Source organism: Barbus barbus (assembly GCF_936440315.1).
Source record: "Barbus barbus genome assembly, chromosome: 10".
In the NCBI taxonomy this organism is placed as follows: domain Eukaryota; kingdom Metazoa; phylum Chordata; class Actinopteri; order Cypriniformes; family Cyprinidae; genus Barbus; species Barbus barbus.
This window is the reverse complement of record NC_136738.1, coordinates 20,858,752-20,877,770: the sequence shown is the minus strand read 5'-3', so window position 1 is coordinate 20,877,770 and position 19,019 is coordinate 20,858,752. Positions and strand designations below refer to the sequence as shown.

The window sequence follows — 19,019 nt, the reverse complement described above, 5'->3', positions numbered from 1 at the left end:
GCACATGAAGTAAATTCAACCTTGGATTTTAAAATACTTTTGACTCATTATTTAAACTCACTGAGTTACAACGTGTTATTCACAAAAAAACAAAATTGGATTTAAAAATTATTATTTTTATTCCTATAATGACAACGGAATGCTGTAGCCTACGTAATTATAATAATGAGATCACATGAGAACAATTTAGGAAACTACTGTTGAAACATTTACAGTTACATAACACATACTAATCCACATACATTTTGTTTTTATTAAAAAAAATGCAGCATAAAGTGGACACCGAGCTAGTAAGCTTATACTCCATTCCAAGCATAGCCTCAGTTTGGTGATGATCCTGGTTGTCATGTCTATGCGCTGACGTGCACGACACCATCACTAGAGCGCACTCCAGGAACCGGCGCACAGCGGTGGTGAATTACTACTACTACCATCAGCCAGGTCCATGCGTGGCAAACAAATGACATGCAATATTTGCCATGATTAAGTCAGCAGGGGACTCTGTGGAAATGTCAGGTTTCAAAAACCCTTTCTTTGGCTATGCGATGGTTGTGCACAGCATTGCTTGAAGGAGAGGTACTCTGTAAGAGCCAAACAATACCAAAAGAAACAACAACAACTACGACACATTCATTTGCATTAGAATATAAAATAAGTGAGCAAACCATGTCGCACCAGATTACTTTCTACATTGTTTTGGAAAATTAAAACTATATTTGGACAAAATGTGTCTATTAAAATTCTATCTAAAATCTATTTTTAATGCCAGAGAAGATATATCTCTCGTATTAGTGCATTCAGTACCAACATGAGGTATGAATTAAATTGCATATCCAAGACATAAGAGAAATGCAGTCTATGTTTTAATATACTATATATATATATATATATATATATATATATATATATATATATATATATATATATATATATCACAACATAACAGGTGTAGAATGGGAACTCACATTCAACACATTGCATATAGTTTGAAATTCCATTCATGGGTTACTTGGAAACTCCCTTTTTCTTGCTCAATGCCTTTCATCAACCTCAATTGTCGTCTGTTAATCCAGTTTTGATAGCATTTGGCACACTTTCTTTAGATCACAGCAAGCTCCACGACTTCTATTCTGGTCTCCCCTAGGAACCACAGAGCCCCCGAAAGAAGCCAGAGTTCGGTTGTCCCAAAAAAAGGGGGCCTGTGTGCTGTCTGATGAAAGTCGCACAGATATACACACAACAAATCATAATCGGACCCTTTCACTCTTGATACTAAAACCGATACAGCACCAGCATTATTTAATGGCAGTGCAAATCATGGAAAGTGTTCAATGGCTATTGAAAGAAGCTGAATGTAATAATATATAGAATACATACAGCAGCTCTTGACCACCTTTGTTCTCTTTGGTCGACCCTGGTACAAATGGACAATGAATCAGCAGGGTTTGGTGTCTTGGATGTCTGGTTCATTGAAAATCTTGAAATACTGCCAACCCTGAAGCAGGAGATTAAAGAACACAAATGGATGGCAAAATGTATGGATGAAAAGTCACAATTTAACTCTGGAATTTCAAGTAAGAAAATGTTCTCTGTATTTGCTTTATATGTCATATTATACTGTGAATTCTGGTCAATTTGATTTATTAATATTACCTGCAAATGTGTTTAATTGATAACAGTTCTGTCATTCAACTCTGATGTCTTTGAAGAAACAAGAATAAGCTAATAATATACATTACATCAAACAAAAACAAGAAAAAAAATCCTTGATACATGATAAATATTATTATAGAGTCTACGTTAACAAATGCAAATCACAAAGATTCCTTATGAGAGGCATCAATGCTCTCCCAGTGTTGGCAATGTTCACCAAGGGGTACATCTCATCACAGAAATGTCACTGGATTTGGTATGAAACCATGACATTTAGACCTAAGATAGACTTAGACCTAAGATATCCATACATTTATTTTATTATTATTATTATAATTTTCTCAGAGACCCATGTAAATTCATGCTAAAATAAATAATAATAATAATAATAATAATAAAATTATATTTCTGAAACACCTGCATATGAATAAATGAAACATTGTCATTCATAATAAAAAACAAAACAAACCCAAAAATTTTTTAAATGTACTTTCTTAATATAATCTGTATACGGTTTATGAAGAGTTTAGATGCAAAAGCCTCTAAATGCCGTTTTAAATTTTCTTCTAAAATGAGCATTTTTACTAGGCTCATGTGTGTAGGTTCAGTCATTTTACTTTAACGGCAATGAATAGTTTATTTTCATTGCCATTAAAGTGAAATAACTGAACATAAACATACGACCCTGAGAACAATGTTCATATATATTAAATATGTCCGACATTTTAAGCTACAGATAATAACATTTAAAATAAATTAAGGATTTAAAAAATATGTAAAAGATTAACATGAAAATGTAATTCAATGTAATAATTAAAAACCGAAAGTAGCATTAGAGTGGTTTCCCCACACTGCTGTGTTTTTACAGGCAAGCAACTGCACAGCAGAGTTTCAAAGTTATTAATCTGGAATTTCCCTTTTTTGTTTTTTGAGGTCTGGGGGTTCGGAAAATTGTCAAAACAGTGCTGTGCTATGCTGCGGTGAAGACCTAACTCAAGGCAGCAGCAATTTGTGACATTATCACTGTTCATTTATAATGAAGAGCCCAACCCAAATTTAAAGCAGGGCAACATGTCACAAACAACTCATGTCACGGTCACAACACCTACAACCTGTAAAACCACAATGCCGAGACTATTTATCTATTGCCTTCTCGCATTAGTAGTAATCTCAGTTTTGGTGGCGCTAGCAGAGAATGAGTTCCGTCGTTGCTGAACCACCTTCTTCAGCAACTCACATTAAGTATTACAAATGATATCATGGCAATTTGTCACGCTCCTCAGTTCAGTGATGTTTTACCGACTCATTTACTATGATACCTTGTTACGGATCCAGCTGCGAATCAGAGGCTTGTCATGGGGCTTGAGGCAGACCCCCCCTCTGCGGCTACCCAATGACCTGGAAGGCAATAGGGGATGCCAGTGCCTAGAGCATGTGCTGCACTGACAGAGCAGCAGGGCTCTGTCAAAAGGTCTCCCATACAAACTTTCCAGATCACTCTGTTTTTAACAGATGAGTAAGCAGCCACGGAGCGAGCCTTCGGATTTGTGAATCACAGGTTTCCTGTTTGGTTCTAGTGGCCCTTTTTGACACACCCTGTATCGCCTGCCTCCGAGGGGGATCGTGCGCTGGTGAGTCTGGGCAGAGGGGGGGAGATTACAAGTGGCAGGGTCACTGCTTGGGTTAAGCAACAATTCAGATATGTGCTTTTAACAGACAAATGCCTGTGAAGGTATCTTGTGGGCTGTTCTAGCACAAAGACGACGATATTGATCTGCGCCGGAGATACCAGTCACATCTGCTCTTTTAGCGCATGAGGGTATCTTCAAATCGATGTGTTTGTCTTTTTAGGTTTATGCATACTAATAAATATCAGCTATTGCACCAAATCTATCCAGGCATACTGTTTGAACTTCAGTGATTTGAGCATAACTGGCAACGTCACAAAACATTAGCCCCTAGAGGCCCAAAGTAAATGGAGTAGAGTAAAGACTTTGAGCGAGACTGTGGTCGGTGACCCAGTAGCTGCTTGCAGTCAGGGTTGGTGGACCTGCTCTGCACATTAACAAAATCACAGGAAATGCTTTCAAGATCGCCCAACCCCCCATCCACCTCGAAAACAACTTTCTCACCTCATTTAACTAAATTAATGAGCAGGTTCAGGCCCATTTCAAACAGACAGAAAATAAAAGAGCCAATGAGAAAAATGGTCAGTTCTGCACCTGCCGTGTTTGAAGTGAACAAGCCTGTGCTGCATTTGTATTGTCCATTCATTTTATTGCATATTTTAAAATAGCATTAATTGTCTTGCCTCTATTTATTTTTCTTGACCTCCCCTTTAGATAAATTCACTTTTCTCATGTGTCGTCTCTCTCTCTTTTCCGTTTTTTTTCCTGTTCCTCTGGTGACCTTCCACTCTCATCAAACAGACAAGGACAATATGTTTGCTTATGCCATGGTCATGTGATCTATGAATTGATATGAGTTCATCCATTATTCATACTCAGTTTTGCATAAGCATTTCCCTATCATGCCTGTCACTTACATAGTCAACATTATGAAAGCGGCTCGTCACCGGCACGGCCTCACAGTGGTCACAACTAGCTAGTTAGTACAGACATGACTTGCACAGGGGACATGCACCAAATGCCACTCCACTGACCCGTGAACTATAAAAACAAGCAAACAGCGACAGCAAGACATGCGGTGGCAGTATCTGATTAATAATATATTATTGGGGCGAGGAAGCCCCACTGCCAAGCCATGGGTAAGCGTGAATACATTGGCCCTCAAGTACACACCGGTGATGAGGGGAAAGGTGAAAAAAGGTTTTACTCCACTCACTGGACACATAAAAGCAGGTCATGTGACAAATTGGGTCTAATTATTGTAGGCGCCATTGAGGGCTTATTCTGCTCCATATGTATTCTTTGAATTGACGCAACATCATGTCTGCAGCTCAAGAATGGTGATTATTTAGCAGAAACTGCTTAAGTATAAAACCGCACATAGTCACTGTAAAAAAAAGAGAAAGAATTCATAAAAAGACTAAAAATGTTACGATAAAAACCTGTTAATTGGTTTTATTGGTAAGTTTTTATAGTGTCAAACATGGCAAAAACATACAGATAAAAATTATATTATAAATATGTATTTATTTTTAACATTTATTTAACTAATTAAATAATGAATTCAATAAAAAGAAGTTCTCTTTAAAAAGAGTTTCTTTTAAAGTCTACCATGTGTCAAAGCACCCCAAGCTAGTGACCATTTTAAACCAAGGGTATTATGTAAAGACAGGAGGAACAAAAGCCTAAATTTGTTGCTTGTCAACCTGTTAACATTAGCTTGGCAACTATACATGAAAGACAAGTTGGAAAGACCAATCAAATTGGTAAAAAAATCAAAAACAAATTATGAGCATGTATTGCCACATATAGAGAAGATGGTTGTGCAAGCTTTGTATGATGGTTGTGTTCAAATGTGCAGTTTATTTCATGAATAAAGGTGTTCATTCAGTTTTAAGCACTTTACAAAAGTAAACCTAATGCTACAATATTTTTAAAGAAGTATGTATTAAAAACAGACTGACTTTTTGCTATTGCCCCACCTAGAGGGTAAACCACTTTACACCAGCTGGCCTACATGTTACTGAAGCTTTTCCTTTTCCTCAAGCCAAACAAAGACCAATTTACACTATCCCAACGTATTTTCATTGTGTCCATCCATCAGCTAATAAAATAACATAATTAACACTTTAAAGTGCTTAAGGTACCAAATTTTCTTGAGCCCCTCATACACCCTTAGCACTAACTAGCCGGTCTATAAAGCTCTTTATGTTCGCACCTTTTTGATATAAATATCTTCCCACCCTGGGCATAGGAAAGCTGTCAGTAGAACATTTGTTTTCCATTTTTCACCACTGAGGGCTTTTCAGGAGGCAGAAGTTTGACAAGGCGTTAAAAATGTACACCAACACTTACTATTTGCCCTTCAGAAAAGCTTTAGCAGCTTAGCAGATGGGGTTTAATCTGGCACCATTTATTGTCTTCCCATTTTCTCTCATTCCAATCAATTCCACTGAGTGTCCACACACTGCAAAAAGGTGAGCACTAGAGTCCACTAACAGGAATACAGGAGGTCTGGAATAGAATAGTAGCGTACTGCTAACTTCACAGGTAACTTGTATAATGGCTGAATTTTTAAAAGGCAAAAGTCAAGAAGCAGATTTTGGCTGGTATTGTATTTAAGTCAAGTTGAGCACTGCATTGTGAGATTAAATGTTTTTGTACACTGCATACTGCACATGCACATTTCTTATGCATGCATAAAATTTCAATTCTGCACACAGAACAAACATCATATTGCAGAAATAATACGAGGAGTATGGTAGTGGTACGCCATCCCAATCACAGAAACAACAAAGCGAACAACCTATAAAAGTCTCCTTACAAAAGATTTCGCAATTTTACAAAAATTAGCACTGTTTGTTTTAACACGAGGTACTGGTTTAGTCTCATTCCAATATCAGCATATAGAAAAAGGTTACATATCAAAGTCTGTTTATAATATAAAACACAACACCATGTGGTTAAATCTCAGAAGATGTTACTTGGAAGGGCTTTAGTCAAGAGGAATGACAATGAAGTTGTTGCTATTTTTTTCTCAAATCCGCACTAAAAACAAAAAAAAAACGATGCAACAAAACCACAGCCAATCAGAACAGATTTGATGTTTACTATGGGCCTGTCCCAATAAACACACTCAGTCTTGGCCACTTTAGAGTGTATGCACTCAATAGTAAGTGTGCAAGACTGTCCCAGGTCAGAAATATCCCAAAACTCAGTGCCCTAAATTTACACTAAATTCACATGATCTCTTATATTGCTTTGGATCAGTATTTGAGGCTAAAAGTATCCCATCATTGTGAGAATTAAAGGAACACTTTCAAGTGTAAGTTAAATTCTTTAGATATTACATACAATTTGGTAGTAAAACTTACAGTGTTGCACATTTTATTTAGTGCAGAGAAAAGTATGTGTATTTTGTAAAATGTTTGCAACATATTTTTATTAGGCTACTTGATTAAAGCTCCAAAAGTAACTGAAAATCAAAATGTACAAATAAAGCTTGCATTTTATTGCATTGCATTGAATTCATACAGCTCTTTCACACACATAAAGTACAACAAAAGTATTTGCATTCTTTTTGGTTGGCTTAAGTTACTGAAACACTGTCATTAAACTGTAAAGGCCCACAAAGCCTAACAGGGATTACACATTACTTCCGAGACGGACAGAATTATATAAACCACCCTATGAATAGATCAACACACATCTGTTACCTCAGTGTCTGAGCCTCCGCAAATGAGACTCGCTATGGCTCGGGGCGAGCCTGTCGGAGGCTAAGCGATCTAGACGCGGGAGATGCTGCAACACAAGACCGTGTTGAAAGCGCCCTGGCACACGTGGAATTCTGCGTGTCAGGTGGTGAAGTGGATTGAAATAGATATCACCAGCACAGCCCGGAGAGTACAACCCATACCCGCTGTTGACCTGATACCAGCAAGGAGACCATAAAGAGTGGCCGAGTGACCGGGCAAGGCTCGAGTCGTCCAGTTGTCACCCCCCTGATGCTGATTCGGTTTAATGAGCGGCGTGCTGTCACCAGACATCCCTCAACTTCGTACGCTTGTACAAGCTGGCAGCTGCAGAACCTGCTGGAGTCCACGGAACTCCTCTCTTCACTATTAAATAACCTCAGAGTACATTACGTGCGTTTCACTAAAAACAAACACACAAACAAAAGGGGAGAGCATTTGCACGCAAGCTTTAAGAGGCCCAGTCACATCTGTACGGTTAATGTTGACCTAATATGCCCTGTACATATAGGCCTACAAGAGGGCAGGAAATGCTGACAAAGAACTCAGTTTTGGTTTAGTTGAAAATATACAGTGTATATATACAAATATACCCAACACAGCACCAAAATTGTGTATTGTAATTAAGTAAACAAAAATGTCCACTGAAATGTAAAAAAAATATTCTCATAATTTAAAATGCATATGAAAAATCTGGATTGAATTTTCTTTTACCTTAGATTCAGAGTTTATTGGATACACAGCCTTGACCTAAATAAAAAAATAAAAAATAAATATATGAAATAAAAAACTTGATAAGTATTTTCTCCTATATTCATTTTGCTGTCCTACAGTAGCTATGGTTGCATTTTATGGTGTCCATTTAGCAGTATTGGGTATGACTGTCAGAGAAAGCCTATGGCCCGTTTTTGGGTCACGACCCACCAGTTGAGAAACCACTGGAATAGATGAAACCAGTATTATACAACTGAATACAGCTCTCTTTGCAGGATTATAAAATCAATAATTGCTGGTGCAATTAAAATTTTTTTTTTTTGACAGGTTAGAGATATAAAGCCTGCATCCACCTTGTTTGTTTTTGTGTGTGACCAAACTTTAGGCAAGAGGACAAGTTTTTATAGAGGTTCATGATGAAAAGTGTATTTCTGTGGTTTTGGAGATGTCTTTACAGACCAGCCTCCACCCTGCATTCCTCTTGGCCATCCTCCTGGAAAATGGCATAAGGTTTACAAAACATCATTGTGGCTGTGGCACCAATTACTGTTAATATATGTCAAATGGCTAATGCATAGGCTTAGAAGCAGACTGATCACTCCGATAACGCCAACTGTCACTCCGTTAGCCGCAGCGCAGCCCCACTGGAATAATTAGTCCACTCTCTGTGAATAAAACAATATGAAAACAGCTGAATTGACATCCAAAATATGGGCTTTGCCTCAGATGACCTGAAAATAGGCTATCCCATACAGGCCAAGTACAAACATCTTCAAACACAGAGCTGCATCAAAATTGATTCCCTACATATTCATTTATATTTATTTAATGAAAATCAAATTGGATCCTGCTAGTAATCGTAAACTACTCAGAGGCTTTTTAACAGGCAGATTCAGAGTTTTTGGTTTTATAACTTACAAAATTAGCGTAGATTTCATAACTAAACTAACTTGGGGAAAAAAGGAAATGCAAAAGAAATGAAAATAGGAAAGAAAACTTCAGCTGACATAAATCAATATCAAGACCATGTGAACAAGGTAATTTGGCTAAAAGGCTAAGTTAAGTATTTTTTTTAAATATTACAAGATTACCTGTAAATTTGACTACATGATGGCAAGTCTTAAATTACTTGTAAATTAAAGTTAACCATGGCTTCTGGATGTTGATACACACTTCCAAAAAATATATTAAAAAAAAATTTGTGGGTTGTGTTTCATCCAAAATGTTTTCATTTAAATTCTTCTACCCAAGTTTTAGGATGTCTCCGAGCAATTTTTCCACACAAATTAAAAGAAAATGACTTCTGCTCAATTCAACATTAATCAGTTTAGACTTCGAGTATAAGGATTTAATGATGCAGATGTTTGAATTTGGTGTTCATACTGTTGGTGTGAGGCACTTTTACCATGAGTACAAAATAGAACCAGCAGCTCTTTAAAAAAATAGTTTTTTTTGTACATTTAACAATAAATATTGAATAAACACACACATTAGATAGGAAAATGTTAAACATAAAAAAAATACATGAAAAAATATGTGACAGAATGTTTCTAAGAACAGGGATGCAAATGCTGCCTAAATTAAGCTGTCACTCTGTAGGGGCTATAGTTAATTTGGGACCACCTTTGGGATGCAGTAAGTGATGAACTTGATGAAAAAATACATATTTGTTTGATCTTGGTCACCCTACCACAGCCCACAGCAGATAAACTCTTATATTTATCACACAGGCATATTATACAAAATATTGTCTGTTGTGTATCTAGTCAATGTAGATATATTTTCAAATTATATTTTTTTAAATGCAGCACAATTATAATGTTTGTTAAATGTTCAGATGGTTACAAACACGTTTAAAAAAGGTACCTGTATTCAATCCGAATGAATTTTACTATGAACTAAATACTGCTGTATGCTATATGATCTTAACTGTTAAATGCAAAAAAGAAAGTAAAGCATATCTAATAATAGCTCTCACAACCAAAAATATGGAATTTGTGACTTCAGTGCTTTCAATGAAAGTCACAGGAGTGTAGCATATTCATGGAATGTGCTGTGAAACCACCAACACTTTGTGAAACCATCTACCGAAACCAAAGTAAACTGCTTCAGGATCTCTCCAAAATAAATCCACTTCTGTTACACTTGTAGTTCCTGCAAAAGATTTAGAAAACTACTTTATGCAACACAAAATGGAAAAATCAAACATTTTTTTTCACATAAATAGTGAAAATGCTCTCCCTCTCAAGTGTTTTTCTCTCTCTCTCTCTCTCTCTCTCTCTCTCTCTCTCTCACACACACACACACACACTGCAGGGCAGACAGTCGGGGCACGGCTCATCTATGTGAAGCCAGCTGGCTGTGGCGTCCCTGAGAGCCGAGCACTTGTCCCCCGCTGAGTGCAATTGAGAAGCGCAGACCTGCCTTTACTCTACACACAGCCCAGAGCCAGGCCTGACAGACACTGTCAGTCTAAAACACAGCGACGCAGGGCTCTCGGCCTTTATCCGCACTCAAACACGCGAACATACACAGGGCACTGTTACCACCTCTCACCGTCTTCGTGTATGTGTTAGTTACACATTTGTTTCCTTTCTAAAATCCACTCTGAGTGTCGGTTCCCGTAAGAGAGGAGGCAGCTAAACGGAGTGCTAAATTTGACAAGCAGCTAAAAGTACGCAGGACGTCTTCACGCAAGTGTAAATGAGTGACACCGCCAGAGATGTGCGTCCAAGAAAGCCACGTGTAATTGGTGATGATGGGAATGGACACAAGCCACATGAGACCGCTGACAAAGAACCAGCATCGCCACCAACAAAGGGCTGGCGGGAGAGATGACGGCTCTCAAAGGGGCAGGGCAGCTTCAAAGCCCGCCAGAGTCGTTCTTTTCTTCTTCACACACCCAGAGAGCCTCTAAAAAGTGATATTTCAGCATATCATTATAATTCAGCCTGGATGAATTCACAGTCGAAGATCAAAAGAACAGTTTCATGAACTACATCATAATTACCCCGGGTGGGCCGAGGCTCGAATCTAAATGGGTCACGTCAGGCTATATGCGTGAACAACATTACATTAGAAGTATAGTTACCTTAAAGCTGCATGGTGAAAGTGTCCAATAATAGGGGGTTTACTAAAAAGGTAAAGCCCATTGCATTCGGCTGGTCATGTGATCTCAAGATGTCAGCCCCATGAGACGACCTGCTCTAAGCAGAATAAAAAAGAGCTTGTATTATTAAATCAAAAGTAGGCTACTAATAATTTATTTACATGTAACCTACTGAAAAACATTTTTAATCTGCACCTTTAACTTAACCTGAAAATTTGGTCTTTCACCAGCTCTTATAAAGTGTAAACAATAAAATTCTGCTGTGTCTCAGTACAAATTGACTGATAAATCAGATCTATTAATTGAATTTGGTAATCTTCATGCTTAAATCAATCAGCTAATTTGAATTCAGCAACAAAACACCGGGAAAACATAAACTGTATTACCGTTTATGGAGCCAAAGATTGGTAAACATGCCAAGTCAGACATCTTTTGTTGATCCTGGAACAACATTACTGTCAAAAAACATAGACCTAACCCTACCCATAATTTATCCCAAAAATCAGAGGGAAATGATAACTGAATAACAAGGGCGCAGAAGCACTCAACCTTTGCTGTAACCCTAAAACAGACATTTCCTGTAAATTCATCCCTCACATCTGATTGGTTGATTGGGATGTTGATCCAGGAGCATGTTGTACTTGGTCAAATCACATTCACTGAATGTTAGCTTCTAAAAACATGTTGAAGATAAAGTAATGCAGATGAGAAATTGAACTAGTGTTCCCATTCATGTAAAAATCCTATTATAAAATCCTATTATAAATCCTATATTAGGCATATATGCATATATCTCTGTATTTTTATGTGATGATATTGTACTGTATATTTGGTATTCAACTTGTGCATTTATGGATTTACCAGGTAGTGGATTTGATAGAATTTGTTTCCCTCTAGTGGTCAGGGCAAGAATGAACAGGTTTTATTTCTGTTAAAAAGAAAGGACTGCTTTATTTTACAGTATATTAAGCAATGAGGACATTTCTGTAGTCTTAATCTTCAATGTTCCATGCACTTTATTAAACTGGCTAAACGAACTGCTATCAATAACATGCACAAAGCCTGCACCTGGTAGCCATGGCATTTGGCATGGCATTTTCACATCCATTAATAATTACTGTCATCTGTGTCTTAGGTGCTGGAACTCTGTGTGGATGATTGAGACCATTCCCCTGATAACTGCATAAAATGTGAAGTAATACCCAAATACAAATGTGGAGGATTACAGGTCACATTTTACGCAGCATTTTATGAGCAAAGTCCCATTTTGTCATGAATGAATAACATAGTGAATTAAATAATGAACTTTCTTAATTGCTTGGAGTGGTTTCTGCAAACCTGCATTTGAAATCCTGTTCAGGTGAAAAGAAAAGTAGTACATCAATGCTTTTTTTAAAGAGAAAAATCAATTGCAAGCTCAAAGCGTTTGAAATTTGGTGTAAACACAGCCTTCATTCGGTGACTGCCTTCAATCTGTTTTACATGATGTTACACTTAAAATGCATAATTCCCTTCAAATCAGTTCCATCCGAACCTCCCTCCCCTTTCTGAACAAACAGAAAAAGGTCAGACTCCTAAGAACTGACTTTCATGTGTGTCTCAAGCTGTGTCATTACTTTCAGTATCTAAAAACACTTTCTGTCACTTGCCAGTGCCATCAATGCCAACCACTGTATATTACACCGGTAAACTGTCCTTTGTGAGCTTAACCCGAAATTTCCTACATTCACTGGGCAAGATTCCAACGTGGTAAAATGACTGTCACACTACAAGCACTTTACAGTCAGGCTAACCAATAACATGACGTGTCATGTAAACGTGTGTGTGTTTTTTTTTTATTCTTTATTTATTTGCTTAATCAGATAATGCATGTGTACCTCAGTCTAGTCCAGCATTAGTCTAATCAGACAGTTGCCCTTGAATTGTGCACATGCACTGAAAGGCAGAGGTGAAGTGCTAATGCTGATTGTACATTGTCATGTATAAAAGTACACTTCACAAAATCGTGTAACATGAAGTAATCAGAAAGGTCAAAAATCATAAAAATAGACCTTTTGTCAACAGGAAGTGTCTGATCACTGCAAAAAAAAAAAAAAAACTTAGTATTTTTTAAGATATTTTGACTAGAAGCAAGACAAAAATACTAAGAAAAGCCTTTTTTGCAGTGATTATTCTGAAGCGTTAAATCTACTGACCTACAGTATGCTATAATCTGAGACGGTGTCCACACGAGGAACTGGTGTTGTGACTTATGTGAATTGTATCATAACTGTAAGCGACTGGTGACGATTAGTGACCTTTTGCTGCTCTCGAAACCCATTTACTTCAATTACAGTGTAAAAACCAGCTGCAACTTACACTTCATGACTTAGTGATGGTTGCAAAGCTCTCCAGTTTTAAAATTATTTGTGTAAGTGTATACATTTTCAGTGTTACAGTGCTTTCTACTGTCTCAGCTAAATATACAGACAGCTATAGTTTGTCTCTGCATATTGAAGCCATTTGTAGGCAGATTTCCCCCGAAAAGTGTGAAAGCTGTGGTTTTGTGGCACATTGTTTGTGTCGGTGGCCTGACATGTCTTTTTGCTGAACTAATGTCATGAATTGTGACTGAGACTACCTATTTATTTTAATAATTAGAAAAGTGTTCAGGGAAACACATTTGGAAACAATCATTATTTTTGCAATACTGCCTCAAAAGCCACAGAAATAATATAACAATCTTAATACCTGCTCTAACATGCTTATCTAATCATTAAACAAGATTAATAAAGTATTGGCCATTATTAGTTTATGATACTGTTCATGCATTAGAATTTTTAATGAACTGATCCCTGTCGTGAAGTATTAAAAACTACAGTCTGATGAATATCTATAATGACTAATGCAAATGTGTTAATATAATCTGTAGTTACACAGTTGCTGTTATGTTCAAAGATTATGTAAAAGTGCATATAGTGCCAAGCTCTGTGCAAAATAAAGACCACAGGGATATCTTTAAGCAAACATCTCTTGCACATTCCTTCACATTTGTCAGTATTGTGAAATGAGTTGTGCTTTTTGCTTTTTGTTTTTACCACTTCATCAACAGAAAACCAAGTGATTGGGAAACTGCTGCCATATATCGAACATGAGGATGAGGTATAGTATGGTTATAAACCACAGATGTTATCAGCAGCCTGACTAGCTCGCTGAGTACTGCAGACTACCTGTGTTTTCATACTAAATCAAAGTTGCACAACCATGTACAATTTGTTTTCAATTAAACTTGATGCTTAAAGGGACTTCTGTTGTTCCATCTAAAGCTGTCTCCAATGTGTGTGCTTCCATTGCCTGGGGTCTGTTACATTTATCCTGATGGTTTAGAAAAAGGATGTTGTTACAGCCCTGCAAAAGTACCTCAATATGCATGTTGGCATGTTAAATGGGTCAGTGCTGCAGAAATAAGAGCTTGTGGTTGTGCGTGACTTGCAATAACCAGAAAAAGAGGTAGGCTATTATTGCAGGTGTTTTCTGACATTTAGTAATGAAATCATTAGTGAATACATTGAAATTTAAGACTACAGTGAACATGACCACTGGAACATTTAATATATTTTAGCTGCCATTTCTTGGAATGTGTTAATGGAAAACAGTATTAATATAATCTAGGTTTAATAAAAAAAAAAAAAAAAAAATATATATATATATATATATAAGTGAGAGCAATTAAATCTGAAAAGAACAAATTAAAAAAATAGAAAAGTTTTTTTCTTGACTATTTCACTCTAACAGAGACTTATAGGATACCTTATCCAACCCCAATTGAGCTTAACCAATAAGTTTAAGGGGTTGGGTTTCTTTTGAAGCAATTCAGCAAAAACGCTTACTAACTCAGTCACATCACTATACAGTACAAAGAGAGACAGACTATCAAACCAGCTGTGAGTATCAGACAATTATTGTGACTTACTGATGTGCAAGCTTTTGGATCACAAATTATATTATATATATACGCAAAACACTGTGCTCCAAAAGTTTCCACAACAACATATTTAAATATTTCATTTTACTGAACATTTTGTGGTATGTTGTGGTATTTATTGCTACCTAAATGGGCTTGTTAAGAGTTTTGTATTTCCCCAAACAGTCTCAGAAACATGACAGACCAAACTTCACAACAGGTGATGCCAATGAATGGCAGCTCCACAAACCAGACTTGTGATGTTTTCATCTACAAGGAGTCTGCTCGGATCATCTTTCCCATTTTCTATTGCTTGATTTTTGTCATTAGCGTGGCAGGTAACAGCCTGGTCCTCTGCATCACCTGTCAGAAAAAGCAGAAGATGAACTCCACCACAATATATATCATCAACCTGGCCATCTCCGACACCCTCTTCACCTTGGCTCTTCCTGGTAGGATCACCTACTACATTCGAGGCTTCGACTGGCCTTTTGGAGATTTCTTGTGCCGGCTGACTGCCATGATCTTCTACTGCAATACCTACGCTAGCATCGGCTTCATGACCTGCATCAGTGTAGATCGCTACTTGGCCATGCTGCACCGTCAGAGGTGTCAAAGACTGAGGAAAACCAAAGTCGTGCGAGCTATCTGCATTCTGGTATGGGTGGTGGTGCTTCTTGAGACGTCCCCTCTGCTCTTGACGAAGACCATCGAATACAGGTCCAGTCATCGAACGTGCATGGAGTTCTCGAATTTTGATAGCCATGTGATGGCATTCGTTCTCCTGTTTGCTTGCATCATCGGGTTTTGCTTTCCATTGGGACTCATCCTGTGCTGCTACAGTCAGGTCAACTGCAAGCTCTCCAAGACAGCCAAGGAAAACCCGGTGACCAACAGGTCAGGCAGCAACAGCAGGGCCAAAAATATGATCCTTCTCATTCTGCTGAGCTTCGTGGTGTGTTTCAGTCCCTACCACATCAACATCATGCAGTTTGCAGTGAGACGGCTGTACAATGAGCCCACTTGTGAGGACTTAAAGACTTTGAAAATGTCCATGCAGGTAACTGTTGCCATGATGAACTTTAACACCTGCCTTGACCCTATTATTTACTTTTTTGCCATCAAAACGTACAAGCAGAGAGTAATGAGTCTTTTTAAGAGCTACATTTCCATTTCAGCATCCTCCAGGAGCATGCAGGAGAACAGCAGTAGTAACACATGAGGGACAGTATTATGTGAAGAAAAATATGATGGTGCAAACTGCAGAGGAAATGTCTACACCTGTGTGAAAATGCGGTTGGATAGCTGTTGAGTGAAAAGTTTCATAACTTATATTTCTGAGCAAATGGCATTCAATTTCTTATCATTGATGGTGATTAAGTCTGTTTTTGGGGGGATTTTTGACCACATTTTGTGTGAATTTAAGATAGCTGACATTATAAGATCACTGACATTATGTTGCTTTTTGTGGTCGTTATGAATTTGAATATGAATCTGACATGAATTTGTCACATTGATTACTGATGTTCATTTGTTTGTGTAATATATTTCTGATTGTGATTAATTTGCTATTGGATTTTCATTTATTTTTTTTACATGGTCATGTAGACCTGCCATTGTCGTCAAATGAAATTCAGAGACTTAAAGTGAAAATTGAAAATTCTGTCATTATTTACTCACGTTGTTCCAAACCCATAAGAAATTAGTTCGTCTTCAGAACACAAATTAAAATATTTTAATCAAATTTGAGAGATTTTTGAGAGACATTTTGAGAAATTTCTCAAAGAAATGAAAAAAATCCATATGAAGTCTTTTGAAGAGACATGATTGGTTTATTTGATGAACAGCTTTTAATTTTGGCTTTAATATCTTCATTTGTGTTCCGAAAATAAATAGAAGTCTTATGTGCTCAGAATGACATGAGGGCGAGTAAATGATGACAGAACTTTTATTTTATAATGAACTAACCCTTTAAGAATAATTAATTGGAAAAGTCCCACATAAACATCAAGGAGGCTAGAAGTCCATTCTGAGTAAGAATGAGCTATTATGTAGGTGTATGTTAATACCTATTGACATTTCCATAAGCTGCTCTGTAAATACTGTTTTGCTTTAAAGATGCTCACAATATGTATGTAACATTTCGAGGAACCCCTATAACGGCATTTTCCATTTTATGTAGCTGTCAATTTTGCTAAACAACTTTCTCTGAATAACAATTAAAGAGTTAATTTACAAATTGTTGTGTTTTATTTCGCTTATCATCTCCAGCTGCCTACGCAACACTAAAAAAGTGTGAAAAATGTTTTTGATGACCTAATTTGCCATTTAGTTATCAACCCCTGGGAATGCACAACAAGATTCTAAACACCACAACTTGAAGTCATTTATCTATAACCAGAAATCACATTTCAGTGTTTCTTAGAATGTCATGCCACTTGATTAACTCTTTGTAGCTCTGACATATGAGACATATCAACTGAAACAATGTTACTACGAAACGGCGATGACTTCACCGTCACACTCTTCTGTGTGGGCAGAGGGGACCAAAAAGCGCACGGAAACACGTGTTTGATGGAAGCACGTGGGTGTTAAACACACACATGGCAGTAGTGTTCTTTTTCCTGCTTAATTTCATCTGAGCTTCAGAACAGGATATCAACTTAACCACAAGCACATGAAGCGTCTTGTTTAGCCGCTACAGGTGGTTTGCTATACTTTGTTGTGTATTCCATGAAGCTACGTGTCTATAAAAAAATGCGGAGAATGTGGCAAGCATTCAGCAGCCTACAAAACACAAGGATGTAGGTGTCAGATAATGTGGGTGGTAAAATTGTCTTTGTAGAGAATATATACTCAAAGAATATAATTTGAATTTAACAACGATTACAAATGCACAGTATCTAGCTAAAACATTAAATGGGGCAATAATATGACATTTTCTCAACCTCATCACACACCAACATCCTCTGTTTTACAATATATATGTAATATGTGGTACAAGACATCCACGGCGACAAAAATCCTGTCAAATGAATACAGTTTTTGTACCTCATTAAGTTAACCATCTATTAAAAAAATCTTACTGACAAAATATGATCCATTTAAAATAATTAAATGGATCATATGTATTTGTTTGTTTGTTTATTTATTTATCGCACCAATAAAGTCACATAATTTCATTTTGTATTAATATTTTCCACCCTAATTCTTCTCTGACCCCTAATTCAACAAGATGTTTTTTTTTTTTTTTTGGCTATTTGTCCACACAAATGTCCTTTTCATCAGTGAAATGAGTAATAGTGGTTTGCTGCATTCACACGTCCACCAAACTGCCTTAATCCCCAGTCAGAGCAAAAGAAAAAATGGTCTGATACTTTCTTCTTCTTTTTTTTTTTTGTTAATATGCCAGTCTTTTATTGAGGCAAAATCTGTTTCAGATAAACCCACCTCAACTGGTACATTACAAGAAAAAAGAAAAGGGGAAAAAAAACAAAAAAACTTTGGTTGCATTTCCTGCCCTAGATTTTGAGTTGTTGTTTATTTTGGATTTTACACATAAATAGACATATTAGTTCACCATTATGCATACAGAAATGAATGCCTCAGCCTCTTCTACTTTTCGATTTTGGGGATGTAACCCAAACAATACACTTTTTAAACCCAAATTTGCTTCAAAATCTTGTCTTTCCTTGTGACCTTTAAAAATGTGGATGTATCTAGGCTTGTTGTCCTAATTTAGATTAAATGAATTTTACATTTCCTTTAGTGATGACAGACAGACTGCCTGATATTCTGCTATAGAACTTTCCCATTTAGCTTGAAGTCACATACCTTTAAGTCAGCGCCAAACTTAAAGGGTTAGTTCACTCAAAAATGAAAATTCTGTCATTAATTACTCACCCTCATGTCATTCCAAACCTGTAAGACCTTCGTTCATCTTCGGGAACACATATTAAGATATTTTGCATGAAATCCGAGAGCTTTTAAAGACATCATTAAAATAGTCCATGTGACTTCAGTGGTTCAACCGTAATTTTATGAAGCTACAAGAATACTTCTCGTGCACACAGAAAACTTTTATTCTTTATTAAACCATTCTTCTTCCCTGAGTTACCTCCCCTGAGTCTTCTAGCATTATTGAGAGTACAATGACGCATACGTGTGCATTTGATAACTATTTGACAGATGTCCTTACTATGTTTCTGAGCCTGGGAACA

At 37.0% G+C, this 19,019-nt stretch overlaps 1 protein-coding gene across 1 annotated transcript; it reads left to right on the top strand.

Moving 5' to 3' along the window:
* The first annotated feature begins 14,737 nt into the window (after nt 1-14,737).
* On the top strand, nt 14,738-17,035 carry LOC306876091 (G-protein coupled receptor 183). The gene is made up of 2 exons (XM_079427009.1): nt 14,738-14,779; nt 14,986-17,035. The coding sequence occupies exon 2, from the start codon at nt 14,996-14,998 to the stop codon at nt 16,019-16,021; it is 1,026 nt and encodes a 341-aa protein (XP_079283135.1). The 5' UTR covers nt 14,738-14,779; nt 14,986-14,995; the 3' UTR covers nt 16,022-17,035.
* Nucleotides 17,036-19,019: the final 1,984 nt, after the last annotated feature.